Source organism: Spinacia oleracea, chromosome 2, assembly GCF_020520425.1.
Source record: "Spinacia oleracea cultivar Varoflay chromosome 2, BTI_SOV_V1, whole genome shotgun sequence".
Classification (NCBI taxonomy): domain Eukaryota; kingdom Viridiplantae; phylum Streptophyta; class Magnoliopsida; order Caryophyllales; family Amaranthaceae; genus Spinacia; species Spinacia oleracea.
In genome coordinates, this window is record NC_079488.1 from 101519937 (window position 1) to 101537376 (window position 17440).

General features: G+C 34.3%; 1 protein-coding gene across 2 annotated transcripts; it reads right to left on the reverse strand.

Annotated features, from left to right (window-relative positions):
- Window positions 1-204: 204 nt before the first annotated feature.
- On the reverse strand, window positions 205-11236 carry LOC110798103 (thiamine biosynthetic bifunctional enzyme TH1, chloroplastic). Of its 2 annotated transcripts, XM_022003246.2 has the most exons (10): window positions 11064-11235; window positions 10612-10845; window positions 9129-9203; window positions 8332-8407; window positions 8167-8242; window positions 7507-7641; window positions 4585-4649; window positions 4366-4493; window positions 3219-3469; window positions 205-1018 (listed from the first exon to the last, which is right to left on the reverse strand). In XM_022003246.2, the coding sequence occupies exons 1-10, from the start codon at window positions 11100-11102 to the stop codon at window positions 487-489; spliced, it is 1611 nt and encodes a 536-aa protein (XP_021858938.2). In that variant the 5' UTR covers window positions 11103-11235; the 3' UTR covers window positions 205-486. The 2 variants fall into 2 exon arrangements, with proteins under 2 accessions (XP_021858938.2, XP_056693508.1); XM_056837530.1 differs by lacking the exon at window positions 7507-7641 and having other exon boundaries at window positions 11064-11236.
- Between the last annotated feature and the right edge of the window lie 6204 nt (window positions 11237-17440).

Below are 17440 nucleotides of genomic sequence, written 5' to 3' on the forward strand. Positions count from 1 at the left end.
TTTTTTCCAATTCTTCAACATGCAACTGTAACTGCAACTGCAACTGCAACCAATAAGATTGGGTTGAGTCCTTAATCCTTACATGCGCATGCCATAGGTTGAAGACAACTGAAGCTGCATATGATATCGCTATCAAGGGAGTTCTAGGGAGAATTGAGGATGTCCTTGAACTCGAACTTCGGATATTTTGATTAAAAATAAATGGATAAGAAAGCACATATCTGCATAACTATAATATACCAAAGCATATTTTTCCAAGAAATCAGTTTACAGCAGGTCTGTAAAAGTGTAAAAACCCACCCTTATTTTAATTCGCACGGCCGTGCCTAATGAATGTCTACCATTCCTCAATGTAACAACTAGCATTGAATCCATTATCAATGGCAGATTAGCAGAATTTAATAAATCATGAGCAAACACACCTGCATTCTCAGATTACAAAAAACACTCAGAAAGATGAACATTTCCATGGCGACCCTTGTTTCCCTAACTTCTTGTTCGTACAGCCTGCTTTAGATTTGCATGTAACTGTTTAGTTGCCGAAGAAACACATTCGGCATTAAAAAGGGCTGAAACAACAGCAACACCTTCCAAATTTGGAGCATCAACTTCCATAACAGATTGAGCATTGGACGCGCCAATACCACCAATTGCAACCACGGGTAGTTTTGATGCCAAGCAGACCTCTTTCAGGCCATCCAAGCCAATGGTCCGATTATTTGCTTTAGTGTTGGTTGGAAAGACACCTCCAGAACCAATGTAATCAGCCCCATTGACCCATGCTTCATGAGCTTGTTCCGGAGTCTTACATGAAATGCCAATAATTTTTTCAGGTCCTAGAAGAGAACGTACAAGAGATACTGGCATGTCAGACTGGCCAACATGCACGCCATCTGCATCAGAAGCCAGAGCTACATCAACTCTGTCATTTATCAAGATAGGAACTCCTTTCGAATGGCAAATGCTGACACACTCCTTGGCTGCTTCAAGGAACTCCCTGGTTTCCAAATTCTTCTCCCTGTTAAGTACCAAAAAAAATTAATGGACTTTAGTTTTAATCAGCTTGCACATATTTGTAGCAAATTTTGAATGGAACAGTATCGTCAGTACAGTAAGCAAGTGGCAACGTCAAAGCAACAAAGAGGAAAAGGAAAGATAGACAAGAAGCAGAAAGGAGATACAGGTCCACTGTTTGACAATAACGTTAAATACCTGAACATGTTTCTGAAGTCGAGAGCAACAAGGTATAATTTAAACACAAATCAGAAAACATATGAAACCAAGGAGCTACTTATCGGCCTTTATGATGCACAACCGAACATTTTTCTAGAAATGGACAATTAGAAGCAATTCTTCATTCCCAAAAAGTGAAAAGAGGAGTTAAGAAAAGCTCATTGTCAGTATATGAAGTCCAAACGTTTTGCAAGCAAATTTATAGCATATCAGGAAGAATAGAATTTGTGTACACAAATACAAGAATTGAATGGCATGCCGAGAGGAGGAACTCAGATGTCCTGTGGACCTGTGATAGGGTGAAAGCATTAGGTATACAGAGGTTTTTAAGAGGAGACGGGATGTAATCATATTGGAGCTGACCCCACCAAAGATCCCAGAGATATGGCCCTGGATAGAAAATTGTAGACCTATAGCATTAGTGTAGCAGACCCCAAAAAAGGTCTCTTCCCCTAGCTCTTAATTTGTTATTGTAGTTCTCAAGTCTTTCATTTCATCCATCACACTTATAAATCATCAACTATCTTTCAGCAATTTCATGTTGAAATTCCATCCTTCGTTACAATGTTAAGACCTATGACAGTTAGTGACACTGTCTGAAAAACCAAGAACATCCTTTGCAAAATTGAAAAAGGAACCCCGTTCTCTGTTTGGATGTTCTTTTGTTGGAGAATTGGACAGACATAAATACGAATTACTTTTGGCCATTTTGAAAGTGAGATAATCCTAAATCTACTATTACCCTCAGATTTCCTAACTAGTGAAGTGTTCTACGCTACTGCACCCACATGATCCATCCTTTCCACATTTTTGGGTAATCTTCTCCAAATAGAGATTTATTCTTTTATTGTCAAAAAGCAATTTAACTATATTTAAAAAAAATCCATCACTAGAATTTATTTATTTTTAATTTTTTAATACTAAAGCCTTGGCCATTAGCATGCCATTTTACCCCTTCTCTTTGAACTCGGCTAGAAAGCACCAGACAAAAAATGAAGAGCTCCCTCATCACCCATAAATGGTTTTGTTGTGAGAGTAACCAATGGTGGGAGGAGTAGAGGAACTAGAGAAAGTGATGAGCTGGAGAAGAGTAAAGAACAAGAGTAGAGCTACAGCCTAGTGCAGCTTCACATTATGCGTTTAATTTTGATAAAAACTTCAATGACTGGGATTATTAAGGGAAATTCCGACTTCTGAAGTAGGCTCTTGTTAGTTGTTACATCCAATTTTCACGCGTAACCACTGTTCAGTTTCTGATCTGTGTAATTGTGTGGGTGTTCAGAAAAAGTTCGGAAATCACTACATCCCTCATAGATACAGATACAGTTGATTTGATGTAGAAACCCTAAGATGACAAAGTAAGGTGATTAATTCTTAATTTTTTCTTCAGAGTTCACATTAATGTTCGATGACAATTCTCAATTTAAAGCAAGTTCCACAAAGAAATAGTGAAATACAACCCACCAAACAATTTTACAGGTTAGAGATAACAATTACACTCAGTAGCAAATAGCCAAGCATGTCCTTCGAGAACGAATCACTCTCTGCGACGCAAAATATCATCTACTTTGCCATGGCGACTGGTTGCAAAAATATCTAGCATCATTCTGAAGTTCTGAGTTCTGAACTTTCTAAACTGAAATTCTTTAATAATTTGGACTACTCATGTTTCCGCTAGTGAAAAGTGAAATATATTGGAAACCAGGGCTCTACCAGCTCGAGTAACTATCTCATCATTGAATACAAAATGAACCAGAAATATTGTAAAGGATTATTCTTGCAGTACTAGTCAGAAGTAACACCAAATGTTATGAAACATTCCATTTATAATTAGTTTAATAAATCAACGCAATTTCCAAGTATAGAATAGGATTATTTCCCTCAAGCTGCAACTTACTTCAAACTAGTTTCTTGACAAGCAACTCAAAAGATCCACTCAAGAAGCGAAAAGGATAAAGTGAATGCATAAGATATAAAAAACATACCTGAGCTGAACAATGGTTGCCCCTCCTTCTATAGCCGCTTTTACAGCTTCTGTAATAGAACGGCCCCACTTCTCATTCATCCCAGAATCTGTAACAGCATAAAGGAAAAGATCTGATGGACTGAAAGCACGAGGTGCAACTGATCTGCAGACTTTAAGCTTCAACAAGTGATCAAAGGGGCCATGACGCCCTCTACCAATAGCCATATCTTTTCCGTAATTTAAGGCAGCATCAACAAATTTTTTGGCAATCTGCAGAGAAAATGGAGAGAATATATAATCCGCAAATACCAAAAGTTAGGATCCTTGAAATGATTAATGATAGGCAAACAGCAGAAAACATTACACATTACAATTGACCAAACAAGCAACCCAAGAAACCCATCATCGGTTCCTTCTAGATTGTCTTCCTTGTTCTTCACCTCCCACTTCATCAGGGGATTGCAGAAAGCCATAAGTTGACAATGAGGATTTCCAAGACCCAGATCATTATCCTCTTTAATGGTCTGTTTGGTAGGCAATAATAAATGATAACAATTGGTAATGGACAGTAATTGTAATAAATATGTACTCCTGTGTATTTATGTAAGGAAAGTCCAATGTCATTGTCACTGCAATGTTTATCCACTGCCAAATATCACTTTTTCTTTACAAGTTCCCATTACCACCGTTCTTCTCAAATAAAACTAGTCCTATATGCACGTGTTGCGTGCGTCAATAAAATTCATTCAAACAAAATAATCGAATAACAATATTATTGAAAATAAGTACTCCACGGCGTCCAAGCTAATTGTCTATAGAAGTAATATTTATAAATTATATTATTTTTCTTTCAAAGCTTGTAATTTTAATTTGCTTAATGAAGGGTAAAAAGGAACTCCCAAATTTGACGCCACCTCAGGAGTTCCTTATATAATAGAGATATGGTATTTATGACTGGAGTTCTATATGGACGTTGGCATGAGACTTTTTAATAAAATCCATTACCATAATCCCCTTTACTGCCTGCCAAAATGAATCTATAAAACAGTAAATTTAAGAACCTAATGACCAAAAATCATCCAGAATTGATCACAGATAATGGCAAACAGAACAGTCTCCCCATACACAATGTTTACAAACTGAGACAAATTTGAAAAAGCAATCACCTTAACAGCTGAAAGCATCGGTAAACCTTTCGCTAACTCAGCTGCAATACTTGATGCCAATGTGCAACCAGTTCCGTGAGTATTGCGGGTACTAATGCGTGCCGAGCTTAATTCATACACATTTTCTCCTGTACATATATTTCTTTAAAATAGTCAAAAGCTGCATAACCTGACAAAGAAAGGTGAAATACCACAGAGAAAAGGACATGGTCAGCATACCATCATAGAATACATCAATTGCATCCATTGAGGCAGGGAGATCGCCACCTTTCACAAGCACATTTCTGAAACAACAAAAAAGTATTATTATTAGCAGAAAAACCTCCAGAGCTTCTATTCTTCATCAAGAACATAAATATACAACCGTTCACAAATCTTTTTTAATTTGAAATGATATCCATCCCTCTATTTTCTCCCCATTCTTTTTCAGCAGCACTTCTTCAAAGAATAGTCAAACTCATTATACATGCCTCAATCTTAACTACTAACCAAAGGCTCATCTCCACATAGTGATGGTTTCTTAAAAAATCCTTTGTGGCAACAAATAAATATCAACAATAGCATGCAAAATTATTACATGCATGAAGAACATCATGTGAACATCACCCAAGAAACCTATTGATCAAACCTTTTACAAAGTTAGCCCACCTGGGAAAATATGGGGCAGATACATATTAAATTATAAATATATGATTGGTCTGGGTTAACATGTAAACCTGATGCATCTAATAAGTTTCACCTTAAACAGAAAAATAAAACAGCTCAAGATAAACCATTCTATTTTACCAGCTTCTCAGGAATGTGATAAACTACAAATATAAAAGAACGAGGATCTACATAACTTCAAAATACAAACAAACAGCAAGAAAATGTTTTTATCAATAAAAACCAACACTCAAATCATAGAAATGTCTTGTTAAAAATTCTCTAACACAGAATTAGTAAAGCTATAAGACGAAAACAAGAGAAGTCAATTACCCACATCTAAGCCTTAGTAACAACTGCACCAAGAAGTTAAAAGGATCACATAATTAATGCCTAGTGGCCTCCAACAAGTATTGTATCATGACTCTGAATTTGAAATGAGAAAAAGGAAGATAACACATTACACATGAATGTGTACATACACACATACGTATGCACGCTGACTCACTCTTCTACACACCAATGCATATGGACATAATCAATACACATTTTTATTTGTTTATTTTCCGTTTGGAAAGAAGGACGATCCTACTAGACCAGGACCTCTTGCTAGTAACCCAACTACACAAGTCAGACGGGAATCCCCACCCCCAAAGAACAACATGGTAGGGATCCAACATATGACCTTAATGTCATAAGGTGAAACCCATACCAACTACACCAAGTACTACTAGGTTATATACATGTACATATATACATAGTTACATGTATGTATGTACGTATGTACACAGAAGCATCCGTTCATACACACAATTGTGTTTTCAACTTGGAAAATATATAGAAGTCTACACCTTTCATTGGATATCTTGTTACTCATCAATTCATGTTTATTTATAGGATATACAAGAGTACAAGTTTGTTCAATATAAAGTAGGGAAACGCCAATGCACACATCTAAGGATTTTCATTCAGCAAACTTATGCAAACGACAAAGTGGCAAATTGACATACTCCCTCCGTTCATTGTTAATTGTCCCACTTCAACTTTTGCACCATTCACTTTTCTTACTCTGACCATAACAATCTACTAATGTAACTGTAAAAAAAATGCTATTAATCAAATATTTGATCTGTCTCAAAGTGTATATTCAAAATCCGACCTTTTAGAACTTTTATTTGTGTATTGGAAAACATGAAAAGTCAAAATGGAATAATTAATAATAAACAAAGGGAGTATTGATAATGATCACATTCTTTTGATTACTAGTTTTTAAGTTTCTGCCAAAAATAAAAGCCGTCTTGTCACCAATATAAGTATCCCAAAGATCGGCCATTATATTTTGAGACGGTCATTCATTACATACCCGGAGGCGGGGTTGATGTTTATGTGGCAAACTGGCAGCTCATGATTGGTTTTCACATTCCAGTTGTTCTATATGTATACTCCCTCTGTTCCTAAAATTATTGGAACACTGCCTAATATAGCAAGATTTCACCATTGTTTTATTGTTTCTCCTCCCCTCATGGTCCGCATCCTAGCCAATTATAAAAATAAAAAAATGAAAAATGAAAAAGAACCCTATCCAAAATCCTTTTGATTGAACAATAATATTGACCTATTTGTCCCATTTTTACACTGTTGTACTACTTTTCATGTTTCACGTACTAGCCCTCCTGAAATTGTGGGCCAAACCATATGTTGTAATTATTAAGAAACGGATAAAGTGTAAATTAACCACATGAGTTTTAAGAGGCCAAATTGCAATCATCAGACGTTCAAGAAGGGAATTAATAACCAATCAAGGTCAAAGGGGCAATTAGCCACTTCTCCACCATGACGGGAGTCACAAAACAAAACCCTTAAAATAGTGTTTACTCCACAGTATGAAGATCTCTTCTCCATAATTTTCAATTTTGACACAATTCTATCATCTCCCTCCTGTCTTCACTTATCACCTCGTTGAAAAAACTACATCAACTTCTGTAGCTCCAATTGAAAGCACACCAACTTTTAATTTCCACACTCAAGGTAGTCACAGATACCAGACACAAGTGACAAATATTTGATTATTATCAAAATATCTTATCAACTACTCCCTCCGTCTCTTTTTGTTCTTTACGTTTTCCCTTTTGGGTGTCCCAAAATGTTCTGTACATTTCCTTTTATATTATCACATAAATGATTTAATTTTCTATCAAAATTTGTGTCCAGTTATTATTTTAACCAATTAAATTCATTGGGTAATTTAATTTCTTACACTTTTCCATTGGGACATTAACTTGTTCTCATTTTCCCAATATCAGAATTTTGATAAGAGTGAAAACACTATAAATAAACGTAATTTTCCTCGTTTACATAAAAAACTTACAAGAATCTCAATGCACATTATTAGTCGTTAAAACGCGTGCAAAATAACAAACGTAAAAAACAAAAAGAGACGGAGGGAGTAGTAAGCAAAGTAAAGAAAAGAAAATCAAAGATATTAAAAGCTATTACCGCGGACCCATATCATGTATCAATTTTGCAGCAGACCGCATGTCAGCAACTGTTTCCAGGTGCATTCCCCCAAGCAAAATTGATGCCTCTTTTAGATTTGGTGTCACCAAATCAGCCATAGGAAGCAACTCTTCCCTAAGTTATATTTTTTATTAAAAAGAAGTTAATTAAGAGAAGGGGGTAGCAAGTACGATTACCAAGAAGTGAATCCTCAAAGAAAACAATTATAATGAAAACATAATTATAAGAAAAACATCCAAATTCGAAAGAAATTCTGCATTCATAAAAATGTGGTAAAAAAGGGAAATTATTCTATGAAATATTGACTGACACGACATCAACACTAAAGCCTTGATAAAAAGGAAGAAATAGTCACTCAAGCCAGTGAGCCACAAAACTTGAAAGATTCACTTTTAGCTGGTACATCCAGTGGCAAAGCAGACAGTGCTACATTTATACCTTCCATATTAGCCTCTTTTGCGACCATACAGTTAACAGATTCTATTTGATATTACCACTTCGTTGTTTTATGAGTTTCCACACTGAACAATATTCTGTTTTCCTATTTCTAGAATCAAAGTTGACTATACATCACACGTAGACATTGAATCATATTAATTTCACCAAGAAAACAATACACCATATTGCTGTTACATGTACCTGAATACAGGTAGAACAGACGAACCGGCAAGCACATCTCCACTGGTCGCTACCATCACAGGATCCACCACCAAAGCTTCCTTCAATAACATGATTAACTCAGCTCACAATTCACAACTGCAGCTAAAACTAGGCGTCATTGAATCCAGAGACACTCGTACATACCTTGAACTGAATACTCCTTGATAGACTGGAGGAGGACCTTGACCATACCAACAGAAGGAAGCATACCCGTTTTCACCTAAGAAATTTCAAATAATTACAGAAAACTTACTGTCTGGGGATGTGAAACAGGACTTGTTGTAGGAATGTACGCTTCCAGAATATCAATAGATGAATAAGTGCAAAGAAAGGGGTGAAAGCTGAGGGGTAGGGGGAAGGGGGCATCAAGAGATCAAAAGTGACCGACTCATTCAAGTTACACGAGCACAAGTCGGGATTTGGCATAAAATATCTAGTTCCAACACCTATGCTCTCCTACACTAAATTAAATCAAATGACATTTAACAGGAAAATGTTCAGACTTCATCTAAAGCTTTTCACTTGGTTTTACATACATTGATGCAAAATCTTTCAATATATTTGAGATTTACCACGAGTAGTTCTTGAAATGGTTCAAAACAGTATAATTTTCAAAATGAATGCAGAACAACTGATTAATTGATATGTACCAAGTACCAACAGGGAAATCAAAAGGAAACCAAATCCACAAAGTGATAATGCGACATTCTTCGAAGTTTTTTTGAAGCATTTAACTGATGAATGCCACGCCATATAATTAGAATACATTGACAGAAAGACATTTATTCATCACGAGAGACAAGAACATGTTAAGTTGAAGGAGTCAACAAACTGTGCATAAATTAACAGCTAAGCAAAACCTAACAAATACCACTTGTATGCCTCTTGAGAGAAAGACCATATTTCCACATGAAGGATTCAGAAATCCCCAACTGACTTACCACATCAACCTCCATATCTGAAAGCACAGACTTCATTTGCTCAGCCACAAAGTCTTCTGGCAATATGTTAACACCCTATAAGACAAGCCAAACATTTCCCATTTAAATCATCAAAGTTTGCAAAAAGCTCACCATCAAATTAATATACAAGATAATTAGCACCGACAATACTAAATCATAGTTTCTTATAATCCCAAGAGTGTTGGTCAGCAATTAAATCAACCACTAGTAAAACAACTAGGATAACAGGAACACAACCACAGAATAAGTAAGAGCTTCAGTCCCCTAACGCTCCACAGCCTGGACCACAAAGAACAATCTCCATTAAATTAAATTGTAACAGTGCAATTTGGATAAAGTTGCAAAGCTATTATGCACAGTTGCACACCTTCCATAACTCGTGATATGTAGACCCTTTAATCCAAAAACTCTATTACTCTCTCAATAGAAGCCTTTTCTTTTTCCAGCTTTGGGTAGATTGCAGAGATTTTCCATGCACACTCCAAAACCATGAGTAATCTTTATCAAATCCTCTTACTACATATATAAAAGTTTTCCCCGTATATATAAAAGTTTTCTATAAGTTGGAGGGACCACCACATAAAATTTTTCTATATACTTTATCAAATCCTCTTACTACATGCTAACTCAAGACCATGAGTAATCTTCAACCTTCACAGAAAACTCATCAAGTGAGGTACTTCAAACTTCAAAACTGTGCGAGCTACAACTGTATGCCACGGACACCAATCCCAATCCAACAGTCAACCATCTGCCTCTCCTTTTTTCCATCCGTTTATTGTTTGCCAGTGACTATAAGTTGGAGGGACCACCACAACAACAAGAACGTAAGGATCAAAGTGTTACGGAACCCACAAGGACATAAATATAGGTTAATCCCTGTATATTGTATGCTCTAGGTGCCTATAGGTGACCTTCTGGTGATGTCAGATCAAGATCGGTACCTTAGGCTCCTCTCTCAAGTATTAGCATTTCATATGGTATACATAAATACCTAGGACTAAACTTCTAAGATTTTTACAAGGGTCAATAAGCTCCAAGATGAAAATCTAGTGTCGTTTTCTTCCTCTTCACTAAGACTCTACTGATGAGTTTTTCATGATGTACTTTATCATATGTTTCTTCAGAATACCACCATTACATCAAGACTTCTAAGAAAACCACCTAGGGGGGCGGAATGGATAATACCTATGGTTAAATTTATGCAGCCTTACCGTTACATTTGCAAAAAAAAAAAACTCACTTAATCCTCGACTTACCATCACAGAAAATTTATAAATTATAATCCCAAATACCCTTGATCTAAATGTAAAAAACTGAATTTTTTACAGGCCCTTGTTCAAATTCTCTTCATGACACAATCCAACATGCCAAAATTTACATCCTATTTATATTATAACATATCAAAACCGACTGAATGTAAGTTATCTGGGTATTGAATGTGGGAAGATAAACAATATACCTGAACCCCGACAGTGTTCTGAGCAGTAACAGCAGTGATCACAGTAGAACAATAAACCCCAAGGGCAGCACACGCCTTCAAGTCTGCCTGTATTCCCGCGCCCGCACCGGAATCCGATCCCGCCACCGTCATAACATGCGGTATCTTCATTTTCTGGTCGTCGTTCTCCCTCGAAACCATGGAAAATCTTGGGCAATTAGAGCTTTTGAGAGGCCTAGGTGAACACAGTTTTCCCTGGTTCAAATTTCAATTGTCAAATCCCATTTCTGGAAATAAAGCATGAAAAGCAACACATTGGAATTATTGCTTCCTGTGATTCCAGGTTCAAAATATTGATAGAGGACGACCAATTCAGTTCTAAATTACAAATTTATGTTGATTATCTATTTACCTCCGGATTAAAAAATCAAAATTCAACAAATTTAACAGAAATACAGAGAAGAGAGAGATACCAGGGTAGGGGTGACAGGGAATGTACGGAAATGGAGCATGAAGAAGGAAAGATTTTCGAAGCGGAGAAGTCGAACTGCGGGAATGGTTGGATGAACTCCTCCTACAACTATTCTTTCGAAAGTATTCGAAACAAGGAAACCTCTACGATTTTACTTGAAGTCAAATGTAATCTTATTTGAACTCGTAGAACCTTATCAAATCTTATTTAACTTAAACCCTATTCTTTTTTTTCTTTTTTTTTTGCTTAATTTCGATTTCAGCACTTATTTCGCAGTTTAGTTTCAGTTCAGTTCAGTTCAGGGGTATTCAGTTCAGTTCAGTTCAGCTCAGAGGTATTCAGTTCAGTTCAGTTACATTCAGTTCAGTTCAGTTTAGTTTAGTTCAAGTTAATTCAATTCAATTTAACTTAATAATAATAATATGATTATTATTATTTATTATTTATATTATTATATTACTTATTACTTATATTTATATTTATATTATTATTATTAATTATATATAACTGATTATTTATTATTAATTACTATAGTTTATTATTTACTATTATTTTTAGTAATTAATTACGGATTATTAGTTATCAATTATTAATTATTTAATTATTTAATATTTATTATTAATTATGAATTATTATTAATATTCATCATTTATTATAATTATTTAGTAATTAATTACAGTTTATTATTATTTATTATATAGTTACATACGGAGTAGTTATTTATTATTTATTATTTAGTTATTAGTTAAAAAAATTAATTAACTAGAGATTACTAATTATTAATATTTAATTATTTATTATTTATTATTTATATTTATTATTTATATTTATTATTTATTATTTATTATTAATTAATTATTATTTATTTATTTATTATTTATTATTTATTATAATCGGCCAATTTGAGGCCCTATTTATAGGAAATAGGCGTCGTTTAAGATGAGAATTGTTAGAATTTGAGATGCGCTGAAAAGCATTTAGGTGCAAAGAACATTTAGTGTGGCACCTGGGCGTGAGAAATGTCTCACGCCCAGGTGTTAGCGCCAGATTTGTTCAGCACTTGAGTTTGAATTAAATTAGGATCGTCGCGTGAGAATATTGTTGTGTATGAACTTTGGCGCGAGTGATTATCTGCGATGGGCCCTGTGCGCAAGACATTTCTTACGCACAAATCTATTTCCATATGTTTCCCTCAGCTTTTCTGATTTAAATTCGGTTTTTTGGCGTATTAAACTTTTTTAGTCCTTGTTTTCTAATTTTATCAAAACTCTTTTAATCTTGTTTCTATATTTTTTTAGGATTCTAGGAATTCGTTCGGAATGCGATTAGAACCTATCTATTACTTTATACTAAAAAAGACTCCAGAAATGACACATGTCACTTCCTGGTGTAAAAAATTTCCGCCTAAAATATTTTCCTAAAATATATATCTTTTTTATTTTATTTTTATTCTCTACCCTTTTTACAAACTACGGAGTATCTTTGTATCGAAAAAATATTAGTTTATAAATGGCAATAGTAGATATCATGTAATAATAATTTTGCTAAATATTTTTTGATAATATTTTAGTCAAATCGGTACATTAGTAATGTAAATTATATTCACTCGATATGTCGGTCAAATTAGCATATTACACATATATAATATGCATATTAGATGAATAAATTTAAATGGTATGTTCAAAAAATTTATAATTATGTAGTAGTTTGAGGATGTTTAGTTAAATATTTTGTAAAAAAATGATCATAATCCGTGCGTGCACGGGATCTAATCTAGTTCTTTAATACTTTTCAATCTTTTCTTAGGATTTTAACTAGAATACAACTAAAATTCCTATAAGACTTGGAATTTTAATTGGAATGCAATTAAAATTTCGTTGAAGCAAATCTATCTCGGACGGCTTACTATTTTTAGCAGGCGCTTAGAAGGCATGTACTATAATTAGCAGTTACTATAAATAGAAACTTAGGGTTTGAGTAAATGAGTCAGTATGTCTTAGAACACTCGTTGTTTAGGAATGCATTTTCCAAGTGATTGTTTTGTTTCATCATCGAACTTATCGCTTCTAGCTGGAGGCTAAATGTAGGCGTTTACACTCACTTAATTGGGCCCATCATAGCCCATTAACTTCACAAAATAAAAGATCTTCTCGGGACAAACAACTGGGGGCTCACTCAGTCTACCTTAACGATCTCTGAAATATATAATCCACCAACACAAGAGGAAACTTGCAACCTTTAAAAACATCTTTCCCCTTGACCATTAAACAATTAATCCACTTTATTGTTAGCCATGTTGAACCTCGTCTAAAGGAGCCTTTTTATTCAACCCGCACTAATCTGAACCTGGGGATAGGAACGCACTATGAAAATAATATGGACAAGAAAAAAGGAACTAATCAAGTAAAAAGGACCATTCCCAAAAAGAAAGAATTCACGAATACTGTGAAGTAACCGATCAAGTCAAAAGCCCTTAATCTAAAAATGATGAATGAAAAATGATGAATTTCTGCAAAGGACCGAACAAGATCAAACACCAAGTCCAGTTGTCAAATTAACTAAGGGTATAATGGGAAAATTTGAGCCTTAACCTTTTTTCCACCCTAAGCTTAACCACGTTACAACCCCGGAAATGCCCTCCTTGAGGCGAAGTAATAAACATATGTCTTTCTTAAATCGCATGAAAAAATAAAAAGAAATCTCCACCCGGAAATACCTGAAAACCGAGAACCAATCACTTGGCAGTAAGAAGTTAATCAGATTTGCAAATTAACTAGGAAATGAGACGTGCAAATAAATCAAGTTCTGTGAAAATCGCGCGTACCAATCGCCTGGCGCTAGAAAATTATAGCACGGGGCAAGCTATGCGTAGAATTTCTCCAACGCCCGTGCTCAAGAGTTCGAAATTTTTCCTGCACTTTTACGGGAAAATTCGAACACTTGGAGATTACATCCGTACACAATTCGATTATTTTGATATAATTTCGCGCAAATCAAGGTGAATTTAATAAAAGAATAACTCAGGGGGAAAATAACAGAACTACGTACGGTTTGTTTCCAACCTGGATATGTATGCAACCCCTAAAGGTGCGGCCACCTTAGTCTAAATTCATTTTGGACATCTATTCTAAACAAAAGGAACTCAACCCACTCCGGATACAAATGATAAAACATGGATTCATAACATTCAACTTAAGTCGTTTAATGCAAAAGTGCTAAAAGTTTATTAATTAGGCACACAATCATATTCTTAACCTGATTAATTTGCCAAGAAAATAAAAGCAATTTGCCTCTTTAGGCATAACTTCCAAAGGAAGCTTTCACTTCCTGAAATAACTTGTTTCTGGCATTCAAAAACGTAAATATCCTTAAATAAAAAACTCATCTTTACAATATAAAACGTATTCTTAAACATTGCTAAATAAAACTAAGTGAGACGATCATGCATTTTTTGTAGGCAGCAAAGGGTAGCACTTACTATCCCTACCATCCCTTGACATCTCTTCTTGCAAGAATGTCCTTCATCTTCTTGAACTATAAGCATCTAAACTTCATCCTGAATCGAGCAACCGATATTTCTTACAAGTAACCTGCAAGTACTAAAGCTAGAAATCCAAGTAAAGCTTCCATAATAAAAAATAAAAAAAGACGGTTTGATCTTAGGCTACGCTGAACCATATAACCGCATTGTCAAATGACATCCTTGAAAAGGAATGTTCTCAATATGCTTTTAAATAAGGACCCTACTTCTTATACAAAATTAACCTTGCAATACTAACTCGTGCTTTACACATTATACATTTAAAACCATGCTTGAATTCAAACGATGTATACACTTATAAATCACTGACGTTTATATGATCACCAGCATCTACTTAGGCTGTTGTCACTTGGGCGCAAAGTGTGGCTTCATAAAGACAAGGTATGTCATGTAATCTGAAAGAGTCTTACGTTATCCGTATTTGAATGTTGTAGCTTATGAAGTTCGATTTGGAAATGGACTCGGGCCATCTGCGAGGCACTGGAATCGAATCAATTGCAGATGGATGGCCTTTGAGGAACAACCTGAAATAGTACACTACTTATAGCCTCTGACAAGATTTTTCATGATATAGGATAAGATCTCCAAGGATATGGTCCCCCAAAGCAATAGGCTTGTTGCGTTGTAGTCGGCTTATGAGATATTGTAAATGGTTATACGAGGTAACAATTAAAAAGATGGATTCAATACTGCACCGAAATAGATATTTATGTAGATGGATTCAATCATAACATTTTCCGTAGCTATCGATGAATCATGTAATACTTGTCTAATTGATCTATTTCTTTTTGGCTAAGTTCCTTTCCTCGATTTTTTCCCCTAACCAATTTTCTTATTTGCTAATTTGATTTTACCGATTGATTTCAATAAATGCGCTCGGTCCAACAACCAGTATCAACCTTTGCGCGCGGTCTAACAATCAATCAATCAATACCTAGTCAATAAAAACTCAAACCACTCATAACATGTTGACATTTGGCATATCCTCCCTTTGTTCCTCTTTTTATTTTTAAAATCCACTTATGACACGTGGCATCCTCCTTTCCTTTTATACAATAAAAAAAATAAAAACAATTTATGTGCTACAAAGATTTATGGAAAATGTTTCACCTTCATTATCTCTCTAACTTCCTTCAACCTTCAAAATCAATGACAAAGTTAATTCATACGGTTTCATTCAAATTGATTAATTCCTTCATTAAAAGAATTTTAGTAATTTTAAAATCATTAATTAATTAACTAATCAATTTATAAATGGATGAATTTGAAAAGGTAGAAGTTTATGAATATAATTAGTTTTTATACCCACAACCAATTTTCATTCGGATTCCTCCATAACAACAATCTTAATCTTCTTTTCATAATTTTTTTCCAAGAAATTTACAAGCTGGGTGCATTTTTTTCTTCAAATCTAAAATTGTTCGAAATCGTTGCAAGGGTTCTCTTAATTGATTTTATATAATCTTATTTTAGTTGAGATAAATTTGTCTTCCCTATATTTATCTTTTTTTAATCCATTTTAAGCATAATGATATCTTTCGCTCTAATTTGTTTCTAGATTTATGCTATCTACCGATTTTTGCTATGGTTCTGATTTTAATTAAGGATTTTAGTTTTTTCTTTAATCTGTTAATTTAGATTCTTAACGAACAATAATAGTGTTGTGACACATTTAATTTCTTGAAAAAAGATAAATTAAAGCTACGGAGTTTATTGAGTTCGTTTGCAGGTTTGTTGTTTTCCTACAATGATCTTTCTAATTATTAAGTAATAGTTATTAAAGCCACTAGAGTATTTTTCTGAATTTTGTTCAATTGCGTTCAATATCATTTCTACTAAATTTGGGAAATCCATGACAATCGGCATATTTGACGGTGAAGTAGATAATTTGTTTGGACGGGATGAATTAGACAAATTTGATTCTACATAATGGATACACGGTCATGAGTAACATGAACATAATAATGCTAATGACTCGAGGTGGTGAAAATTATTAGGTGCAACCAAGGGTATTTTTATGTTCTACGAGATGGAAATGTCATTTGTATTTAATATTAATACGACTATAAGAGGGCATAATGACGTCATGAAAGTCATTAAGAGTCTACATTTCGTTCAAGCATTTCATCGAACATTTTATGGACATGATGTAAACAACTATTTTAAGCGTAAAAGTGGAATACACGGGGTGACGTGAAGAAGCTGGAGTATAAGCCGAATTTTGTAACATTGAGAACGGGACAATTAATATAACCTCTTTAAGAGATTTCAGGTGCATCTAAATTCTAATGGCAAAAGCAAGATTTTACAGCAGGTTAAAAATATGAGCATCAACTTCTTATTTTGACCAAAACGTCACAGTTTTCATTTACTGTTTTATGGTTTATGATATACGAAGTATTTAGTTTTAATTCGAGACATAGGAGATCCTCTATTGGCATAATTTTTATGTAATATACGTAGTAGCATGTATGATTAACTATGTTTTCATCATACTATATAAAACAAAAACTATGTTTTCATCAACAGAAAATATATGAATGTGAAGACTAATAATGAAGTGTGCGAAAGATAGGAAAATACAACCACAAAAAAACAGATAAAATGAGTTTATTTCGTTTAAAAAAATAAAAAGGTTATTCTTCTTATAATCAGCCTGTTTATCGAACGAGCCAAAAAACTACTCCGTAATTAGTATAAAAAAGGTAGAGAGAAAATAATAAAAGTGAGATTTAATTTTTTGTTTTAAGAAAAAAAGTTATTATGCCAAGTAAAATCAAGCGGCGTTTATCAATTCTGGTGAATAAAGTACGGAGTACTTCGTTTTATACACGGAT